A 20,539-nucleotide genomic window follows, 5' to 3' on the forward strand; every position below is an offset into this window, starting at 1 on the left:
ACACACACAGGAGATCAAATATCAGCATTTACATGTCAGTAACCCTTCAGGCTCTGCCACCGTGTGTCGGGCAACCATGTGCCGCTGAAATAGGATTTAGGCAACACCGTGACTATGTAATTTTTTTCATATAACTTAGATTTCTTTTGAAAGTTAATTTTTGTTTTTGGCAATAAGTCCATCAGGGCTTACCAAATTCTTGGCCTGATGTGCTCTGTGTGTGTGTTTTTAGAAACTTCATTGTACCCATGACAGAAAAGTTCCATGTGATTGGTATGGAAAAACCAAAAGGTGTTGTCCCTCTTACCCAGTGAGTTACAAAGTGCTCTGGGAACACTCTATTTTCAGTGCTTCCTACCTATACCCGTCACTTCATGTGACAGAGAGACCCCAGCGAGGGCCTGAGGAGAGGGGCCGTCCCTGGAGGTCTGCCTGCTGCTCACCAGCAGGGGGCGCTGCACTGTGTCCTTGCAGGGGGATCTGACCACAGGCTGAGGGAGGGATGCTGGGCTGGGGCTGGTCAGGAACCAGCTGCCCTCCCTTGGTGCACCCTCTCTCAGCTCTACCTCCACGTCTGTAAGGTCCTGAGCACCGTTTCTTTGTCCTTACTTTCTTTCATGAATTCCCACCTAAACCATTTCATGGTAGTTCTGGAAATACCCAAATGTGCCACGTGAAAGACCATCAGAGTCACACAGCTCAGTGCGCTTGAAGGCTAGCAACAAAATCTTAAGAAAAGCTAAAGCACTTCCCCTCCTATAGCATTCTCCCCAGCCCACCCCCCCGACGTGCCATCAATCCCTCTTGGCAGCAATAATACACACATGACACAGAGAGAACATGAGAAGATAGCTTGCGATGCTCCCACTTAATGATTCCACCTCTTGGATTGTTTGTCACACTTACAGCATATCACAAAAGCAAAAAGCCACCAGAGAGAGCTTTAGCAGTGTTAGTACACGCCCGTGGGAGTACTGTACAATCTGCAGTGTCAGCAATACCAAGAAAAAAATAACAGCTTAAAAAAGATCTTAAAGTGATTTAGTGAGCAGGATTCCATTTCCATTTCTAAGGTTTTAGATATTACAAAGTACCCATATATATGATAAACACTTAACCCAGATATAAATTTTCTGTTTAAAAAACTCAGTTATGTTTTTGAATAATAATAATAATAAAAAAGTCCACCAAATGGGGGGGGAAAACACCAAACAGTTTAGGAAAAGCCACACTGTGCAACTTTCACAGATAACCACATACACTGGAGTTCACTCTTCACATTTTTTTTCTCCTAAAGTCATTATCAAAATTAGAGTAAAGAGTTGGCTTAAAAAAAAAAAAGACTAAAATTTACAATGCAGTGATTAGTTTTAAAAAAGAAAGGAGAAGGGCTTTGAGGAGGAAAAGCCACAAGTCAAGCTTAGAAAGCAAAATCATTTTTGTTTTTCTTTGGCAACAACAATAACAAAAACTCTTTTTAGTTAAATGAAGCCAAAGCTTTCCCTACAGAACAAACATACACCAAACTTGTTAGTGTGGATATTGTGTGTGCGCGCGAGAGAGAAACCTATGGTAATATAAATTAGAAGTAGTAACAAAGTAGGGAGAAAAAAATCTTATAAAACTTAACATTTTCATTGACAGAGCAAAACACAGCAAGTAAAACAATCATGTATTTAAAAAATATGAATGAACTGAGCATCTCAGAAAAGGCCACTGCTTGGTGACCCGGGCAAGTCTGCCAGGTAAGTACATCTTGTAAAAAGTGTGCTGGTGTTAGAAATACCTAGATGCAAAAACAGACATGGAAAGTGAAGCTGGTGAGATGGTGTCAGTGGGTGCTGCCCTGACTCAGGTGGCCTGGTCCAGGGCTCTGAGGAGGTCCCCTCCTTGCAGGAGCGTGGAGTTTCCCAGCACGGGCACGTTCACCTCACAGTCATATCTGGTCAGTTCAGGCAGCAGGTAGGGCTCAAACGAGGGCCCGAGCAGCCGGCTTGCTCTGCCTGAAAGAGTGTTTGGTACCATATGTTAGAAGGCCTAGATCAAACATTTGGAAAAGTGTTCCATAAGAGGCTAGCAGGGACAAGAAAGGCACATGCAGAAAGAGGCATTTCCCGTTTTCGTGATGGGGTGGGGTATGAGCAGGGCACCCCCAATTTCATTCTGCTCCTTCAGTGTCAGCTTTCCTATGACCTACTCCATACTTGGAGGACACATGGACCCTGCAGAGGACATGTCTGCCTCTAGATCCAGCTACCAGTGGGGTGCTGAGACCCAAGGAGGAGGAAGGTGCAAGGTGGGGTGGTAGGAACCCTCATGAAGCCTTCATCAAGAGCATGGGCAAGGCCTGGGGTGGCCGGCCACATCCCCATCATGCACTGGCAGCAAGGAGGAAAGGCTGAGCAGAGAGGGAATTCAGAACCGAGGGGTGCCTGTATAGACACACACACATGCATGCACACTACACACATCCACACGTGGCTCACAGCCTCATCCCCTGACATCTGGAACCTCCTAACCCAGACCCTTCCTAGGGTCCACGCCTGCCTCCCCCACTTGACAACAGTATCAACAGACACTGGCCCTTGCTAATCCCCACCCCCGCTTTTTAATTCATGGTCAGAGATGACCTTAGTTGAAAAGAATGTGATTTTCCCTTGATTTCAACATTCAAGGAAATGTGTAGGGTTCACAACAGGACTAATAATGCTGGCTACCTTTTACTACACAGAAATGCACACAGTCACCAAACTCAGCACTGACGTGCAGATCTCTCCTTGACCATACTGATGTGTTTGTCATCTGGCTGGTCTGTAGCAGAGCCGGATGGAAGCCCAAGGCTGGCTGTGGCTCCACTGCCTGGACTCTGAAGCACGGAACTATAATTGTCCCAAACTCTATTGCTGAGGAAAGTGCCTTCTTTTGGGATGGGGTCTGGTATGTTTCTTCAAAATATGTCCGTGCTAAATAGAAAACTTTTGTGAAGACATCTGTGCTTTGCAAGACGGTAACAGACTAAGGTGGCCCAGGGCAGAAGGCAGGATCGGGGGCTGCAGCGAACCCTCCCAGGAACCATCATCAGCTCCTGCCTGCACTCAGGTGATTCTCCCTCTATGGCAAGGGGACTGTAGGCAATACAGGAACATGAAAAACTGAGTGAAAGACACGAGGTAGCTGTCTCTCCATGGAGACAAGACCCGCTCCCTTGTGATGTCTGTTCCCTGGGCCCCCTCCACCTCATTCACCTTCTCTTCTCCTGCCCCCCTCCCTGACCTGACTGCCGTCTTTCTTCTGAAAGGACCCCTGGGAGTCAACAGCCTTCAGTCTGCAGAACACTGCAGTGTTCCAGGACAGCTGAGCTGGAGTGCAGCCCTCTGTGGTCTGCATTTTCTCCTTCAGTTTGCCTAGTCTGAGCTTGTGTTTTCTGGGTTTTTTTTTTTTTAGCTGTGTCTCAGATTCACAACCCCCCTCCCCTCAAGGGGGCCTGGTTGCTGATGTGTCAGAGGAACTTATGGAGAAGAGGCTCAAATCCAGGGGACCTAAGCTCAGGGAAAGGGCTCTTTCTTTAAGTCATTGCCAAGCACCACCATGCACCAGGCACTGTGCAGGCCCTGGAAGAAAGGAGAGGTGGGCTTGGCCCTAGGGAATCCAGCACCACGGCCAGCGGAGGACTCCTCCATACCATACATAGTAGCACGGCACCCGGGGAGAGCAGGGACTCAACAACGGCAGTTGTTTAAAGGCTCCGATGCTTTTCCAAGTGTTGAACTTGGAAAATGTGTGTGAAGATGCTGGCCTCCCACACATACCACACCCTGGGATGGGGGTGCCAGTGCCTGAGCACACTCACCTGACCCCTTGGGAGCTAACGGCAGTCTGCAGTCCTGGAATTGGGGGGCGTAGCACTGTGGGGGGAACCCACTCGTGGCAGTCTCCCTGGAGCACACAGCAGATGGTGGCTGTGGTGGTGGTAGGTGCCTCAGGGGCTGGCCCAGGCCCCTCATTGGGTTTTGGGTGAACTTATCTGAAATATCAAAGCCAGAGAGTGAGGGGAGAGACCATGAAGCCCCTAGAAGCACTGCCAGCCCCTGGGGCTTCAGAGCCCAGAGACTTCTGACCACATCATCCAAGCCAGAGTGGGAAGGGGTAAGGGGGGCGTGGAAGGTGGGGCAGAGGACACCATTCTAACCAGGCTCAGAGGTAGGTCAGGCTTGTGGTGAGTGAGGATGGGCCCCAGAGGCCCCAGTCCTTCCACCAGAATCCTCAGGAACCCCTGACCTGTGGCTACTGCTCACCATTGGGGACAGTTGCACTCAGTGGCCTGATGGACATGGAAGGGCAGCTCCCCGCCCCAAGGCTCTTCATCCGTTTCCACATCACGTGTGAAGCGCTGCCCCCTGGCGGATCCCCCTGGTGTGGGAAAGGCAGATGTAGAGGGGAGAGGGCCAGGTACCCAGGTGGAGGCGAGGGTGGGTGTGGTAGGCTCGGGGCAGCTGTGCCGGAGTGCGGCTGGTGCTCACTCTGAGGGGCCACACTGAGGTCCTCCCACCCAGCCTGCCCCGAGGACTGTGGAGGGCCCCTGTGGTGCTATTGGGGATGGCTCACCCCACTTACATCTTGGAAGGCTTGCTCCTCATACTCCAGCTGTCGCTTCAGCTTGTGGGAGAGGGCCGCTGCAGCTGGGCTGGTCACATCTGGGCCCTGTGGCCCGAAGCCCTGCACAGACCTGCCAAGCCCAAGAAAGTGGGCTGTGAGGGAGTCTGGAGCCCACGCCGCCTCAGAGGCCCACCCAGACCCCATACTTAAGGCTGAGAAAACAGTCACTCAGATATGTTCTGTGGCTCACATGAACTCTGGATAAGAAAAGCATTCTAAGGGGCAGTCCAAAGGGAGATGGCAGGGTTCAAGGCTCCCAACGAGCCACTTCTCTCCCTTTGCCTGTCCTCAGTCTCCTCTTGATCTTCTGCAGCCCTGATAAAAACTTGTCCTGCTCTAGGCTTCACATATCTAAAGGTGATTCCCCCCAAGACTGAGCTCTCAGAGCTCAGAGAAGGGCCACATGGGCCCATCAGATGGCTGTGGAGTGGGATGAGATGATAGGGCTCCAGATGTCCCATCAGTGGGTGCCTCTCTGTCCCCACCCTGCTCAGCCAGTCCCTGCTGAGACAGCTAAGTGTCTCTGCCACTTACCTGGTCTTGAACATGGAGACACGGGGAGAGGTGACAGGGGACCCCAACGGCTCCGTGTGCTGGTCCCCAGCAGACCACTTGGTGAGTCTGAAATGTAATGGTGGATCTGGAGGCCACTGTGTGTTGGATCTGCCACCCAAAGAAGAAAGAGGGGTGCTGGCTTGGCCACAGCATGGTGGCAGAGACACCTTGCTCCCAGCATCAAAGAAAATGGAGGACATGGGCCGGTGCTCGGGCTCTGTCTTCTTGCTTCCCAGCTGCTGCTGGTACTTGTCCAGGAGGAAGGGGCTGTGAGAGGCCACAGGGGCCAGGGGCTGGAAGATGTTCGTCATGGTACTGAAGCAGTGCTGTGGTGTGGCCGGCGGGTTCTCTGGCAAGAGCCGCTCCTCTGGGCAGATGGGGCTTAGCTGGAAGTCTTCCCCATCCATGGGGATGTAGGGTGCCAGCGTCTCCAAGTCCAGCTCGTTGAAATCCGTCTGAGGGGGGACACAGCAAAGGCAAAGAGGCTGAGTGATTGGTGGAGCCTCAGGAACACCCCTCCAGCTCAGACACCTCCATTGGTTCCCTTCAGTTTCCAGGAAAATTTGGACTTGACCATCTAGTGTGCAAGGTGTTCTGTATCATGTGCCACTAGCCTTCTCATGTGTTTACCCCCTCTTCACCCTGCGCCACAGATCTCCATGCGCCACATGGGTGTCATCTCCCCACTTGAAATGCTCTCCTCGTTCCATTCCACCTGTGCAAACCCTGCCTTCTCTCTCGCAGCTGGGCAAGCCACCCCTGCCTACTCCAGCCTGGGGGGACTGCCCCTTTCCCTGTCATCCTATAACACTTAGGTCTGTGGTGCACACCATGGCTCCCGGGGAGCAAAGGTCAGCTTTCTTCGCCTCCCTTGTATGCCCTGGCACAGGCCTTAGCATGTTGTGAGTGCCCAGGGTCTATCTGTGGACTCTCGCAGAGTAACAGCCAGGCCTGAGAGGGAGCAGACCATTTGCTCCCATCAGCAGTTCCTCCGAGATCATGAGGGCCGCTGTAAGGAATACTCACAGGCAGACGGAGAAAAGCGGTTTCTACCTTCAGAGACTGATACCCTCGCTGGGGGGGGGGGGGGGGCACAGCTTTTTAATGATTACAACTACGTGAAATGTCTAAAGAGCAGATGCCTGTAACTACATCCTAAGTGATAAATGGTCCATGAGTTCCGGGGGGGGGGGGGGGGGCACAGCTTTTTAATGATTACAACTACGTGAAATGTCTAAAGAGCAGATGCCTGTAACTACATCCTAAGTGATAAATGGTCCATGAGTTCCGGGGGGGGGGGGGGGGGCACAGCTTTTTAATGATTACAACTACGTGAAATGTCTAAAGAGCAGATGCCTGTAACTACATCCTAAGTGATAAATGGTCCATGAGTTCCGGGGGGGGGGGGGGGGGCACAGCTTATTAATGATTACAACTACGTGAAATGTCTAAAGAGCAGATGCCTGTAACTACGTCCTAAGTGATAAATCCTCCATGAGTTCCAAGGAGAGAAGGGGAGACAGAGGGCCGAAATAGGGGAAATTTTGCAGAATAGCTAGAACTTGTGCCAGGCAGGACCAAGACATGAGCTGAGGAGCAAGGTGGAAATCTGGAGGAACATCCCAGACTAAGACAAATGGGGGAATCAGTGATTTTCCCAGGGGTTTTGTGAAACGTACCCATCCACCCACCTTATCCTTGTTAACATAGGTTTTGCAAGAACATTTGGCCTTATGGAATAAGTATGTTCGTGAAAGAAGTATTTGTCCTCTATGTTTATAAATGTTCTATAAATCTGGATATGCTTTTCAAATACAGGCCCTCCTTAAAGAAAGGTTTGGTTGTAGTTTTGGTTTTCATGTGTACTAAGAAGGTTATCCAAGAGAGTAGATAAATAAATTGAGAGTTAAAAATGGAAGAGCTGGATTTGACAGAGGGCAGAAGTAGGAGATGGGGCCGACCACAGGCTCCATTTCCCTGTACCTTCACCCCTTAAGGGCCCTGGCCAAACATCTCCACTCGTCTTTGCAGTAAAGGGAGATGGCTGCAGAATGGACGTAAGCTTCCACCAGACAGCAGGCATGGCACGCCACCCTGACCTTCTCCACGGCCACTTACTTGGGTGCTGCACCGGTCCTTTGCCTCTGTATCCATGGCAAAAAGCTTCTCAATCACTTCAATCTTCAGGTTATCATCCATAGATGTGTAATAGTCTCCAGGGCTGCTGGGCTGGGGGCCAGGAGGGAGAGGGACCAAGTCAATGATATGGCACCAGTCTCCCCAGAAGTCCAATGTGGAAGGAGAAATACATTCTTGGACCCACAGATTCAATTGCATTCCACCAAAAAAGTATTTGTGGAGGGGCTACTACTTTGAGGAGCAAACAGGGTAAAGGCTATGGCTGGCAGGGCTCGGCAAACTGCATCTCTATGCCCCAGGCAGGATGGAGACTGCCCTGCACAGGGGCTGGGCTAGAGGCTCATGGTTCTCAAAGGAGCTTATCATTTCGATGGGGGAGGGGAGTGGACACTAAGCATGCAAACAGCTCTAATACCTGGCATGTAAGTGTCACAGGTACCCTAGGGGGCTCTGTGATAACTGGAAAAAGAGGGCAGTACTTCTGTCTCAACTGTCCCCTCAGCCATCTGGCAGCAGCCAGAATAGGATCCCCCCTACCCCCCACACCCTCACCCAAAGTAGTGGGGGTGCTCACCGTGGAGCAGCTGCTGCTGCTGCTGGTGGCACTGGGGGTGGTGCTCCCCGGTGCGGTTCCTTGGGGCACGGAGAAGGCAGGCAGGCTTCCGACCTCGCTCTGGGTGCCGTGGCCCCTCAGCTCTGCAGCCCAGGGCTGGCTCGGGGGCAGGATGGCCTTGCCATAGGCTGAGGACTCCTCGAAGTTCTGGCTCCCTATGGAGACAAGGGCCTGGCTGGTGAGCACCCCAGGGCAGAGGAAATCCAAATGTGGCACAGAAGGTCCTAAAGGGTCTTGCAAGAATGTCTGGGGCTAGGCCCTCAGCACCCCAGGGCTTTGCTAGGACAAATGGGCCTTTGACTGGGGCTGTGACTCCCTTTAAAAAGAACATTCTCCTGGAGCATTTAATTTTCAGAGACTAAATGTATTAGGAGCCACTCTTCCCTGAAGAACAATCCAGAACATAGACGAAGAAGTTATGAGAGGAGCACTGGGCTGTCTGCCTCAGCACTATCACTAAATAAGAAGGCTGCAGGACGTCTGGTCCCAGGGCCTGTTGCCCCTCACCATTCTCTGAAGCTGTGGTCTTCACACAGCTCTCAAGAACACAACCAGGAGGGGCCGAGACAGCCCAGGGTGAGCGCTACAGCCGTAGCTACTCTCCAGCAGGCATGGCAAGGCCGGGGAAGGGTAGTGGTGGGTTTCACACTGGGGAGCAGGGGCATTCCCTGGTGCACCTCAGGGATGTTTCCAGAATGGAGTAGGGGGAAGGGCTGAAAACTCTGCCAAGGGCCACTTGCATCCCTAGAGCGCAGGCCAACATTGAATGAAGTCATGCATTTGAGGACTTAATCCTGGGCCTGAATCTGTTCTCCATCCATGTTTATGGAATTATCCCTCCCTACATTATTCCAACTTAGCCCTCCGCCTAAAGGAGCAAGCTGCACTTTGAGACCTGGGTTGGGATCTGCCCTCTCTGCGACTACCTCCGAGTGGACTCAGAGCAGAAGTCTCGTCTTACCTCCCCCCTCCCCTTGTCTCAGGCTCCCACCGCCTGTGGTGGCAAATCAACTCCTCAGGAGGGCGTCCTTTCATAACCCCACCTCACTCAGTGCATCATGAGGTCACATATGGCAGGGTCTTACTCAGTGGCAGGTATATGTGCTGTTTTGTGCCCAGCAGAGCACAACATATCATGAATAGGTGATGAGCAAGACTTGGAGAAGGGGCAGGGGTCGCTCCTGTACCCGGTGGGGGCCAGGGGGGCTGTTAGGGTAAGAACTTCCCCCAGCCCCAAGGGGGTCTTGTGGGCTCAGCTCAGCTAAGAAGCACCCACCGAAATCCAGAGAAATGATGGCATCTCCTGGGGTGGGGGCCAGCTGGGCCAGCTCCTCGGGCTCCTCCTTTAGCTTGGTGAACAGGAAGTTGCTCTTCTCACACACTGCCACTGGGCTGCTGTTGTCAAAGATGCTATTCATGGCCATTAGGTGGGGCTTGAACAGGGATTCAGTCTGGTCCATGGAGAATACCACATCGTTCTTCTCAATCTCACTAATGGGACAGGAGAGCCGTTCAGACCTTCCACATTGCCTTGCAAAACCTTTTGCTCCCAAAGACACACAGAAACCCTGACCACTAAGCCTCTCAGACAAAAGGACAATGGGTAGGACACTGCATTTTGTAAAGAAGCACCCAATGGAAGAGCATGAGCCATGGAGGGGGTGACAAGGAGACTATCTTCTGAACATCAAGGGTACTTCAAAAGTTTTGTAGAAAAGAATGAATCAAAAGGTAATATGAGTCTTTCCATGAACTTTTTGAAGTAGCCTCATATATGTTTTGAATGCTGTTTTGTTACTGTGCTTCATCTGGGTGGTGTACACCAGGCCTGAATGCTTTGGGTTTTTTCCCACCCTTGCAGTGACTTCCTCTAGCTTCCTTCCCAGATGCTACAGAGACAAGGTGTTGCAGCTGCTTTTCCCAGAAAGCACAAGCAGTTCTCTTCCCTTTTTCCCCATTCAGAAAATATTTATCATTTGACTACAGTGTGCTCCCTGCCTGGGTCAGAGGCATGGCATGAATGATAAACAAGAGGGTATCCCGCTGTCCCCACGACATCCATGGGAAGCTCTCCCAATCATAAGGATCAGCACTGCCGAGAACTCCCAGGCATGTGTGTAGGGTACCCAGAGGCCCAGCATGCATTGGGCCTGTTGTGCTGGCAGCCCACATGCCCAGTCCCTGAGCCCAGCAGCCCTCACACGCTCACCTCAGGACGTAGTTGACACACATGATGCACTGGGGCTGCAGGTTGCGAGGGTTGTAGATGACAGTGCCCTGTGTCTCCAGCCACACGTAGCCCCCATGCTTGGCGAGCATCCGGTACTGGCCACTCACCACCTGGCCCTTGGTGCACACTAGCGGAGGAAAAACAGGACCAGGGAAAATGAGCTGCAGAAGACCTTGGAGACCATCTCAGCCAACTCTTCGTTTTTAATACAGGAGAAGGGGGCAAAGAGAAGGTTAAGTGACTTCCCCAAGGCTCCAGCGAGGGAGTGACTCACTATGTGGCTTTGCAGTGGTCCCTTACCAGCCCCCTGCCAAGTCGGGCTCACAGACCAGCTCTGCTGTAAGCGGGAACAAGAGCAGAACCTGCCCTACTTTCCCCACGGAGTTCAATGAGAGGAAGCCCCTCAGCATTGGATAAGGAAAGCTCTCCTGCCAAACACTCCAGGCGGCAGGGCGGCAAGGCAGCAGGGCAGCTTGGGAGAAAGCCTGACCTCAGGGCAGCCCTCCACAGCACACCTGCCACCAAGACCCTGCTTGCGACTAAAAACGGTTTTTTTAAAAAATGATACCCTCAATTTTTCCAGGTCATCTGTCAGGCCTGCCACCTTTGGGCCCGTAGAAGGCTTGTGACTTACAGCAAAGACAGCGGCAACCCCACCTCAACCCATCCACTGGGGCCAAGAAAGGGCTGAGGTCCCAGCAGCTGCACACAGTCTCTTCATACGCCGTGATGAGTCCTTTAGAGCCCTTCTCCCACCTGCCCAGTGAGGCTGCCTATGACTTTTCCCCTTCCAGATCATTCTAAATGTTCATTTAAAATGTGTTGTTACTGTCTAAAAACATTGGGGAAGGGATCCCACACCCCAGACTGTCCTCTTCCACAGTCCAGAATGTTCCATCTGCTCCCATTAAAAAGGAATCAATAAATTCCCTTAAAGTCTACTAGTGGTATAATTTCTGATAGTTTTCTGAACTGCCCATTTTTTTTCATTCCTTGGGAATTAATTCTTCAGAACTCCAGCTTAGAAGTCCCTGTGAGACACAGAAAATTGGGAAAAGGCGTGGTGGAAGGATCAGGAAATCTTGCTACCTTGGGGACTTTGGGAAAGAAACAATCCTTCTTGTTTCTGGTTTCCTCCTCTGCAAAACGGGGTGTTGATAACAACAGCAGTAATGATAATAATTGCCATTATTAGCTACCCAGTATACCCCTGCTGTTTGTACTGAGGATCAAATATTCCTGCCTGGCTTATCGGTACACAAATGTTGACTGAATGTCACTGACGAATGTTGTATCGGAAGTTTGTAGATAATTCCATGAGGGACCTCCTGAGGGAATATCCAGGTTCTCTGTAAAACAGAGTCTGCCCAGTTCTCCTGGTAGGCTCGTGGGCCACCTCCCCACTCACTAGCTCTGTGTGGTTGAGAAATGCAGCTTGGTTCGTACTAATCGTGCTTGTAATCCTTTACACTTATCTTTTGCTTGGCACATTTTACCCTCTTCAAAAATTTAACAAGGACTTGCAAGGTGCAGGAATTACTGTAACTTACATTTGTATTCTGCTTTGCAATGTCCAAAACTGTCTCATAAGATGAATTCACTTCTGCCAAGCAATGAGAATAGTGCCTGGCACATAAGCACTCAATAAAATTAGTGTCATTGTCACCTCGTTTAATGAGCAACACCATGACATATCTATCATTATTCCCACTTTACATCTGAAAAACTGAGGCTTAGAAAGACTAAGTGAATTGCTGAAAGGCCCCCTCATTGGAAACAGGAGACAAGATTATAGTCCAAATTAAAGACTCTTAGTCTAAACGTTTTTTTGTTTTTCATTTTTAAAAACCAACTTTATTGAGGTTTAATGTACCTTCAATGAAAATGCACTCATTTTAAGCACATGGTTCAATGAGTTTTGACAAATCACATAACTTATGTAATTATCACCATAGTAAAAGTATAGAACTCTTCTGTTACCCCCCAAAATTCCTTATGCCTCTTGGCAGTCAACCCTCAGGTTCCAGGCAACCACTGACTGAGCTGTTTTTTATCACTATATATCGAAATGATTTTTTCTAGCTTTTCATATGTATAGAATTACACAAGAGTATGCATCTTTTGTGTCTGGCTTCTTTATAGTCAGCATGTTTTGAGATTTATCGTGTTGTTGCAGGTATTTGGGGTTCCTTCCTTTTCATCACTGAATAGTATTTCATGGCATGGCTATATTATGGTATAATTAGTATATCCATTCACATGTTGATGGATGTTTGAATTGTTTTCAGTTTTGGGTTATTATGAATAAAGTTTCTATAAACATTTGTGTATAAATCTTTGTATGGACATAGATTTTCATTTCTAGTGGGTGTAGCTAGGAGTGCAATTGCTGGATTATATGCTAAGTATATGTTTACTTTATAAAGAAACTGCCAAATTATTTTCCAAAGTGGTTGTATCATCCTAGTCTAATCTTTTTAACAAAATCCTGTGCTGTAGGGAGGATAGATATCATCTTCTTTTAACATGAGGAAACTAAGGTTGGAGGGGTTGTGACTTGCTTAATATGACACAGGACAGTAGCAAGAGTCTGGGCTAGACAACAGGTCTTGTGGCTCCTAGCACAATGTTTTCTTATATACGACCTTGAACCACACATCATAGGGAAGACTAAATTTGCTGTTGACACTGTTCTAAACCATCATGGACTCCTTGTCCCAAAAAATAACTTTTGTCTTTTCTGCCCTCCCTTATCTGTACCATCGAGGCTCCCTGCTACAGTAAAATGATTCTTGCACAATTTCAAGTGCCTGGAGTTAACTTATTTAGACGGTTCTTAATGCAAACCAAATTTAGGTCTATTATTCTTTTTGATTAAGCAGTGCAGTGAGCAAAGGTTTTAACTGCATTTCTAGCAACTGCAGGCGAGGGCCTGCTCTGTCAGTACAATGTAATTAACGCCAGCTTTCTAATCATCTGCTTGTTAATGCCAGCCTCGGTGAGGGGCCTGCTACTTGGCAGATAGGCTTTTTATGGCCTTTAATCTAGTTTTCCTAAGAGCACATAATATCCTCATACAACAAAGAGAAATGGACCCCCCCCCCCCCCAACTCCCATCCTCTGAGAGTAACAATGAATAAATTATTAATCCATTTGGAAATGATGGCTTTCAATGATCTAAATCTGATTGAGGACTGAGTTACACCAGTCATTTCAAGGGTAAACCTTTACAGGCTAAGACGCATACATGTGTATAAATTTGGGACCCCAGAGTATAAACCTAGACCAGCCTCAAACCTAAGCCTCCAGTTATTCCACAGCATGAGTGTGAGTCTGTAGTGTGACTTTATTTGCACAAGCCCAAAGACAGAGAGAGAGAGAGAGAGAGAGAGAGAGAGAGATGCTCCTATCATAAGTGACATTAACCCAATTTCCAACCCATGCAGACTTCTCTTTGCTGGATGTGGGCTTGCTGGCTGGGGAACAGTACTCTGGGCTCAGGGCAGTTTTACTCAGTTCTGTCAGGGGAAGAAGAGAGCCTGGATTTTAATTTGGGCTATGAATTACATTTAAGTGTGTCTAATGCTTAAATATGTGGATTCAGTAAGAAGTGCCATATTTTCCCTGGAGTCAGCAGAAAACTTTTATCCCAGCCTTTTTTAATGATCAAAGGTGTTTTAAGAAGGAGGAGGGGGAAAAATCTTTTTTATATGCCTAATAAGAAGTCATAATTGAGAAGTCATCATTTTTGTTCCCTTTGACTAGCTCCTTTGCTTTCCCACCCCCCAAAAATAAAATATAATGCTGTCCTCCAAGAATTCCCAGAAACTTTGTATGTTTGTCCCCTGCTATGGCTTCAAACTTTGGCTTAGATGGAAGGCTGGACTTTCGCCTAATTTTACCTCTAAACCCAGAAAGCCAGATCCTGGGGAATCAGTGGGTCTGCTGGGCCTGAGCTCGGGCTTCTGAGTCCCTATGCCTGATGACCCTGTCAACCTGCCCTTGGGCGTAGGAACCCCTCACAGACCAGGAAAGCATGAGGAATCCCAAAGGTAAGGCTGGAACCAAATCTTGTAATTTCAGAGCTGGGGCAGGCTGCGGCTGGGTCGTGTTCATGGGTACACAAGAGTACCTCCACCTCCCTCCCCATCCTTGGGTCCTTGAATGGGGCTGAATCTAGCTCGTTTTGTTTGTCTTCTGCCAGAGAGCACAGTTAGAAACTTCTGTGTGACATTATAATGGGCCCTCCTGTACTGTCAGATCAAACCCAAAAGCCATGAGGACAAAGCAGAGGAACCAGTTAGAAAGAGAAGATTTCAGTCCTTAAGAGAGTGTTAACTGTGCTTGACTACAGCTTGTGCAGGTGCCAGTCTGTTAGCTGCTCTGAACTTCAGCTGTCCTAACCTTGGGATAGATGGAGGATTTAGGAACAATGAACACATAGCCAGCAAGGCCACGGGGAATCTTCTCAGACTTACTTTACCCATTTTTAATCCTACAATCCTCTCAGCACCTCTGTCTGCATGACCGAGGGCACTTATTTTGTACTATCCCAGACATTATGCTAGACACTGAGGTTAAAGACACGAGCCACCTTGCTCCCAAGGAGCCCACAATCCCCATTTTTCCTCAGAAATAAGATTCCTTGGGGCAGGGATCAACTCTACCAATTTCTGTTGTCCCCAGTGGGCCAAGTGTAGGGTAACAGGCCCAGAGTACTTGCAGGTTGATCAGTTGTATTGATTCAAGGAAACTGTCCTGGATCACCTGCAAATGGGAAGTCTGAATTGGGAACATGGCCAAGTGAACACTCTAGAACTACTCTGGTCCAATATGGTAGCTACAAGCCAAATGTGGCTATTTAAGTTTAAATTAATTAAAATTAAGTTTTAAAAAATTCAGTTCCTCAGTTGCACTAGCCATATTTTAAGTACTGCATAGATCACATGTGGACTATGCAGATGTAGAACATTTCCATCCCAGGAAGTTCTATTGTACAGCCCTGTTTTAGAATCCTTGCATAACTTAAGTTTCTTTCAAGCTGCAAGCAGTTTCCATATGCCACTGCTGAGTTGCCTGCATAGCCTCCTCTAAAGTTCTCCTGATCCAGCTCTTACAGAACCATGCCTACCTCAACACAGGTATGAAGATGGTCCCATACTACCTTCCCTCTGTTTAGCCTCATCCTCTCCCATCCTTCAAGGTCCAACTCAAGGGGCATTTCCTTAACTCCCCCAGCCCTCCTCTTCTATGAATGAATGTGCTTGCCTCTATAGTACAGACCCACGTTGATTACATATCGTCTTGTATTACTCTCTCTGGGTCTGTTCTGGAGGGTTATGCAGACTGTTGACTGCATGAAGGTGCTTAGCGGAGGTGGTATGTGGGGACTGAGGTTCAACTTATCCTCCACTCTCCAGGCTGTGTGCCTTGGCATGGGTTGTTTTACTAATGTGCATGAAGGTGTAATATAGGCTGGTGGCAGCCTTGGTTCTCTAAACATCTTGAGGACATCAGTCTTGTCTGCCACACAATATGGTGGCTCTGTGAAGGGAGCGACCTGGTTTTCTGTCTCACCAATCACACCCCACCCAAGGCCAGATTCCACGGGCATAAGGAAGTCACATGGGGCACTCCTGGAACTTACGGTTCTGGTGACTTTTGGTCATGTTCTCAGAGTCCAGTGCGTGGTAGAACTCATAGGCTGAGCGGCCAAGCAGCTCTTCAGGGTGGTAACCAATCAGTTCTGTGATTCTAAATTTTAAAAAAAAAGCACGTGGAGAAGAAAGACCATATGAACTTGGCATAGTGTATGGGCTGGGGCTGAAGGAGCTAAACCCAGAAGACAAATCAAATGCACACATTCAGATGAACACAATCCACACTTTCTGGTCATGCCATTTATCCATGCGAAAAAACATGGTGCTCAACCTGCACTTGTGGATCTACCCAAACCCCCGCTGTTCCTGCCTCCTGAAGTAGTGTCTGGGAGGAAGCAAAGCACCTATTCTCTCTCCACCATCCCCACTACATACACATGCCTGTTCCCCAAGAATCACTGGAAGGGGCTCACACACCCCACCCCCAGTTTTTGCAGACGAGGGAGCAGAGATCAGAGAGGTCAGACAATTTGCTTGATGTCAACACAAGTGTCCAGGGATAGAACAAGAATGAAAATTGGGGCCTCCTGATTACTAGACTGAGCTTATCAGAGTAGAAGGCGATACAAATGGAAAGTGATTTGTGTGTGTGTGGCTGGCCTGTATCGGGATCCAAACTCTTGACCTTGGTGTTGTTAGCACCATGCCCTATTAACTGAGCCAACTGGCCAGCTGAAAAGTACAAATTATGGGCCTGAAGTGGGGAAATGGCACGGAGCCGCCTTTGTCTCTGTGTTAGCTGCAGAGTGGGGAAGAGCCTGGGCAGGAGAGCCCTGTCTGTGCTTCAACCCGCACGCCTCTGGATGCTTCTCCCAGGTCCTGCCTGTGGCCTCAGGTACCCTTGGACATCAAGTGTGCCTCCCACAGCTGCTTCTACTTGTCCTTCCCTATTTCAAGGAAAGGAGGGAGGGTGAGAGGTGTTGAGTGGAGGAAATATTAAATCACAGTCATAGAATTCTGCCCCCTTATTACACTGTCAGAAAAACAGGCAGCTTTGAAATGACAGAGGCTGGCTGTCCCAAATGTCCCTTTCTTCATTCTGTAAGATGTCTGGTTTTGATAGGAAAATGAGAGAAAAGGCAAATGTGGAGGACCATGAAGAATCACTTAAAGCTCTTAGGACCCTTTGCTGAAATTATTAAAATAAACAAAACCCTGCCCAAGAACAACTAGGTTGGCTGCTTTACCATGTCATACCTAAATATTTCACAGAATCTTTGTTATCTCACACATTTTTCTCATGGATTCACTGTCGTGTTTACTTGGCCCATCACGAGTTAGAAGTGATGATGTATCCTCACTACTACAGAACTGCTTCTACTATTTTAGAACGCATGACTTCTGGAGATGGGCCTGTCATTCATCCATTTTGGGGATTAACAACATGGAGAAGAAAGCAGAAGCAGGAGGCAGAGGCATGGCTCCTTGGCTTCTCATCTCTACTCTTCATCCCCCTCCAAGCAGGTTAACTCGCATATGTCTGTCACACTAAGTTGTCCTAAAATACTATTTCCATCCTGTCACTTCCTGTTTAAGCATCTACAGCTTGCCATATCACCAACCACATCAAGAGTAAACTCTGCCTAAGTTCCAAGTCCCCCCAGAATCTAGTCTCCATCTTCCAGGCAATTTGCATGTTGTGTTCTCTCTGCCCTGGCAGATCCCTCTGCTCACAGTTCTCCATACCTGGCAAACTCATTCCTGCTGCAGAACCTTTATGCCTTCTCTTCTCCAAGCCCCGACTTTTGCAGGGCCACGCCAAGGCCTCACCTTCTCCATAGAGCCCTCTCCCATCCTTCCAGTCCTCACTAATCTCTCCTTCTGAAGTCCTACGGGGTGTGTACAACGTCACAGAGAATTATGCATCATCTTTTCATATCCTAGGCCATCAACACCTGAGCTCAGGGACTACTTTTTCCTTTTGCTTCCCTTGCAATGAGTGCTTAGTAAATACCTGAGCAGCTGACTGGTAGATGGATTTCTCTTTAGACCTAAGGTACAACTAGAGCTCTGTCTATTCCAGCACTGCTAAGGAACCTGGGCGCTAATGATCTCCTTTTCTTCCTAGAACATGATTATCTGTCTCAATGAACACTGGTTTGCATACACGCATGCATATGCATGCATGTGTGTGTGCGCGCGCGCGCACACACACACACACACACACAGCCTGCAGTGGAACCCCTTATAATATGCAGCCCTTCCTTTATTCATTGTGTAGGGTGTCTGATTTTGAGGGAGGAGGAAAAGAGGCAAGTTCTCTGCCTGGGTGAGATTCGGAGGGGTTAAAGCCTTTTTCAAGCAAGGGGCAGCTCCACAGGGCTGAGAGGCTTAGGTCTCAGCTGATTCAGCCCAATGGGGATTGGTTTCTCCAGCAAGATTCCAGCAGCTCACTTGCACCAGCTAGCTGGTCTCAGAGCAGGACTAGTTGTCCCCTCACTTGGCCCCAAGTAGAGAGGTCTCTGAACTCAATGAACATATTCCCCGGCAGCCTGACTGTGGAGCTGACACCCCACGGCACCTTAGATAAGATGGAGATTCGGGGAGCAGAAGGAGACAGAACAGTGGGGCCCTATAACCAACTAGCTTTTCTGTTGGGTCAAATGTGTTTCAAGCTTAGCCTGGGAATCAGAACTGCACGGGTGAGCCCTGCTGACAATGGGCTGGCCATTTACAGGCTCCCTGATTTGCCAGATAAGCTGCTTCTGTTTCTGGGCAGGCCTAGAATTTTCTAGAGACCCTCAAAAATGAGTCTGTGGGCATTCTGAGAAAGATATGATTCTACCCCTGAAGGAATTACATTTCTTTTCAAGATTAGAATCTTTAAATTAAAATGTTCAGAGGAAATATTTACTATAATCAGCCTCATAATAAAATGGTCTTTTAAAATCTAATTAATGTATCATCCATTCAAAGGCACACAATGGGCATGTTTTGGAAGTGGACAAACAAACCTAGATTTCAGAATTGCCAGATATCTTCCCAGTGCAGCTTGCATTTATCTTGTCAACTAAAATAAATATTTAATGTCTCTTCATTCCTTTAAACAGACTACTATAAAAGCTGGGAAATACACATACTCCAAACACAATTGAAGAACATTTGAGATGTCAAACTTCACAAAGCCAGGAAACCCCAACTTAAAGCTGATGGTCATTCGCCCCTTGTGCAGGCACGTAGACGCCAGCAGGGAGGCTAATGAACCGAGCTTGTTTATAGGGTCGGCTACTGCAGTCACTGCTCATTTCCCCGGCTCCAGACCAGCCTCCAGCGCCGGGCTATGATAACACAGTTTCATCTGTTCTCTCCATCAGGGGCAGGGGAACTATTTTTTTCTTTCTAATTAAGAGCTCCTGACTCACTAGGGGAAAAAAATCAGTTTGGGGATCGCCCATAAATTTAAAAGTCAACTCAGCAGTGCCGTTCCACTTTAAGAGAAGAGAGATTTATAAAAGGACTTATCAGATTTCCAAAATGAGAAGAATGGGGGATACTCTCTAATAATTAAGTGGAAAAAGAAGTCATCCAAGGATGAAGTGCAGAGAGAGATGTTGACAAGACAGGCAGGAACAAGCACAAGAGGCAGAGGAGAAAGGCAAATAGAAAATGCAGAGAAAAAACGTTGTTCAGTTCTGAAGTTAGTATTACCCCAAGTAAGTGAGCGGGCATACTTTGGGCTTTGGAATTCAGAGTGAAATATGCCTGCAAAATGTAAAATCAGTTTTCCACTGCCTTCCACTTGCTCTTTCTACTTAAAAATGTTCAGAAGCTCTGTTCAGAATGGACTATCTGCAGCTGAACGTTAGGAAGAAAATTATTCTCGTGGCCACAGACTCAGTGCTGTCACTTCAGGAGGCAGGAGAAATCCCCCGCAGGCCTGAGAGAGCTCCTCACCTACCAGTGTGTCACCACCTGGCGGCCAAGCTTCCTGACTCTAGATGCCCCTGCCTGGAGACAGGCAACGTCTGGCTGCAGTTTTCACCCCTGCTCCCTACACAGGTAAAGGATTTGCTAAGTGAATTAATCATGCAAACGAGATGGCTAGAGAGTATTTAAACTGTTTAAGAGGATAAAAGCTTTAAGTACATTGTAACCACCTATTTGTTTTCCAAAGAAGGTATTTGCTAATAAATACTTATATGAAAATCTGTTCTCTTTCCTTCCACCCTCTGGCAACCTGGATTCACCTCATTTGATTTCCACATGAGCTTATAAACTTTGATGCTGCATGTCCTTAATGCCTAGACTATTCACTAACCCAGATTTCAATGCAGTTTTAATATATTTTTATCCAGAATATTTTTGCTTTAAACAACAGTACTTAAGCCTTGTGTTTTCCTCAAATATTACTTGGTTATATAAAATCTATCTGAACATCTCTGTGGTTAATGGAAAATAAATTTCCATCCTGTCTGTGGTGTGTTATGGGGTACCTGGGGGGTGAATTTATACATAGGGAGATAGTGTGTCGGGGGTACAACTCGTGGCTCTTTATAATTGTCTTTATTGATATTTTCTTTATTATCCTCAATTTTTCCCTCACTTTTACTGTCTTTACTATTCGCAATTTCTTTGTACGAAAAAATTCATCATAAATTTTACCCATAGAATTTGGAATGCAGGCGTCTTAATAACATAAGGAGTTAAAGTTTAATAAATTAAGTCCTATGTTGCCTTAATCCAATG

General features: G+C 47.9%; 1 protein-coding gene across 1 annotated transcript in view; it reads right to left on the bottom strand.

Annotated features, from left to right (window-relative positions):
• The window catches only part of EPAS1 (endothelial PAS domain protein 1), an 88,283-nt gene that overhangs the window by 2,646 nt on the left and 65,098 nt on the right, over nt 1-20,539 (bottom strand). Inside the window, exons 7-16 of the mRNA XM_008580429.1 lie at nt 15,841-15,947; nt 10,173-10,320; nt 9,240-9,454; nt 7,925-8,118; nt 7,330-7,440; nt 5,191-5,666; nt 4,615-4,726; nt 4,296-4,410; nt 3,851-4,024; nt 193-2,003 (exon numbers count right to left, since the gene is read on the bottom strand). Of these exons, the coding sequence (XP_008578651.1) occupies nt 1,852-2,003; nt 3,851-4,024; nt 4,296-4,410; nt 4,615-4,726; nt 5,191-5,666; nt 7,330-7,440; nt 7,925-8,118; nt 9,240-9,454; nt 10,173-10,320; nt 15,841-15,947 (1,804 nt within the window). The 3' untranslated portion in view covers nt 193-1,851. The remainder of the gene's footprint in view (nt 1-192; nt 2,004-3,850; nt 4,025-4,295; nt 4,411-4,614; nt 4,727-5,190; nt 5,667-7,329; nt 7,441-7,924; nt 8,119-9,239; nt 9,455-10,172; nt 10,321-15,840; nt 15,948-20,539) is intronic.

The sequence above is a fragment of the Galeopterus variegatus genome, unplaced genomic scaffold (genome assembly GCF_000696425.1).
Source record: "Galeopterus variegatus unplaced genomic scaffold, G_variegatus-3.0.2 Scaffold2089, whole genome shotgun sequence".
NCBI lineage: Eukaryota > Metazoa > Chordata > Mammalia > Dermoptera > Cynocephalidae > Galeopterus > Galeopterus variegatus.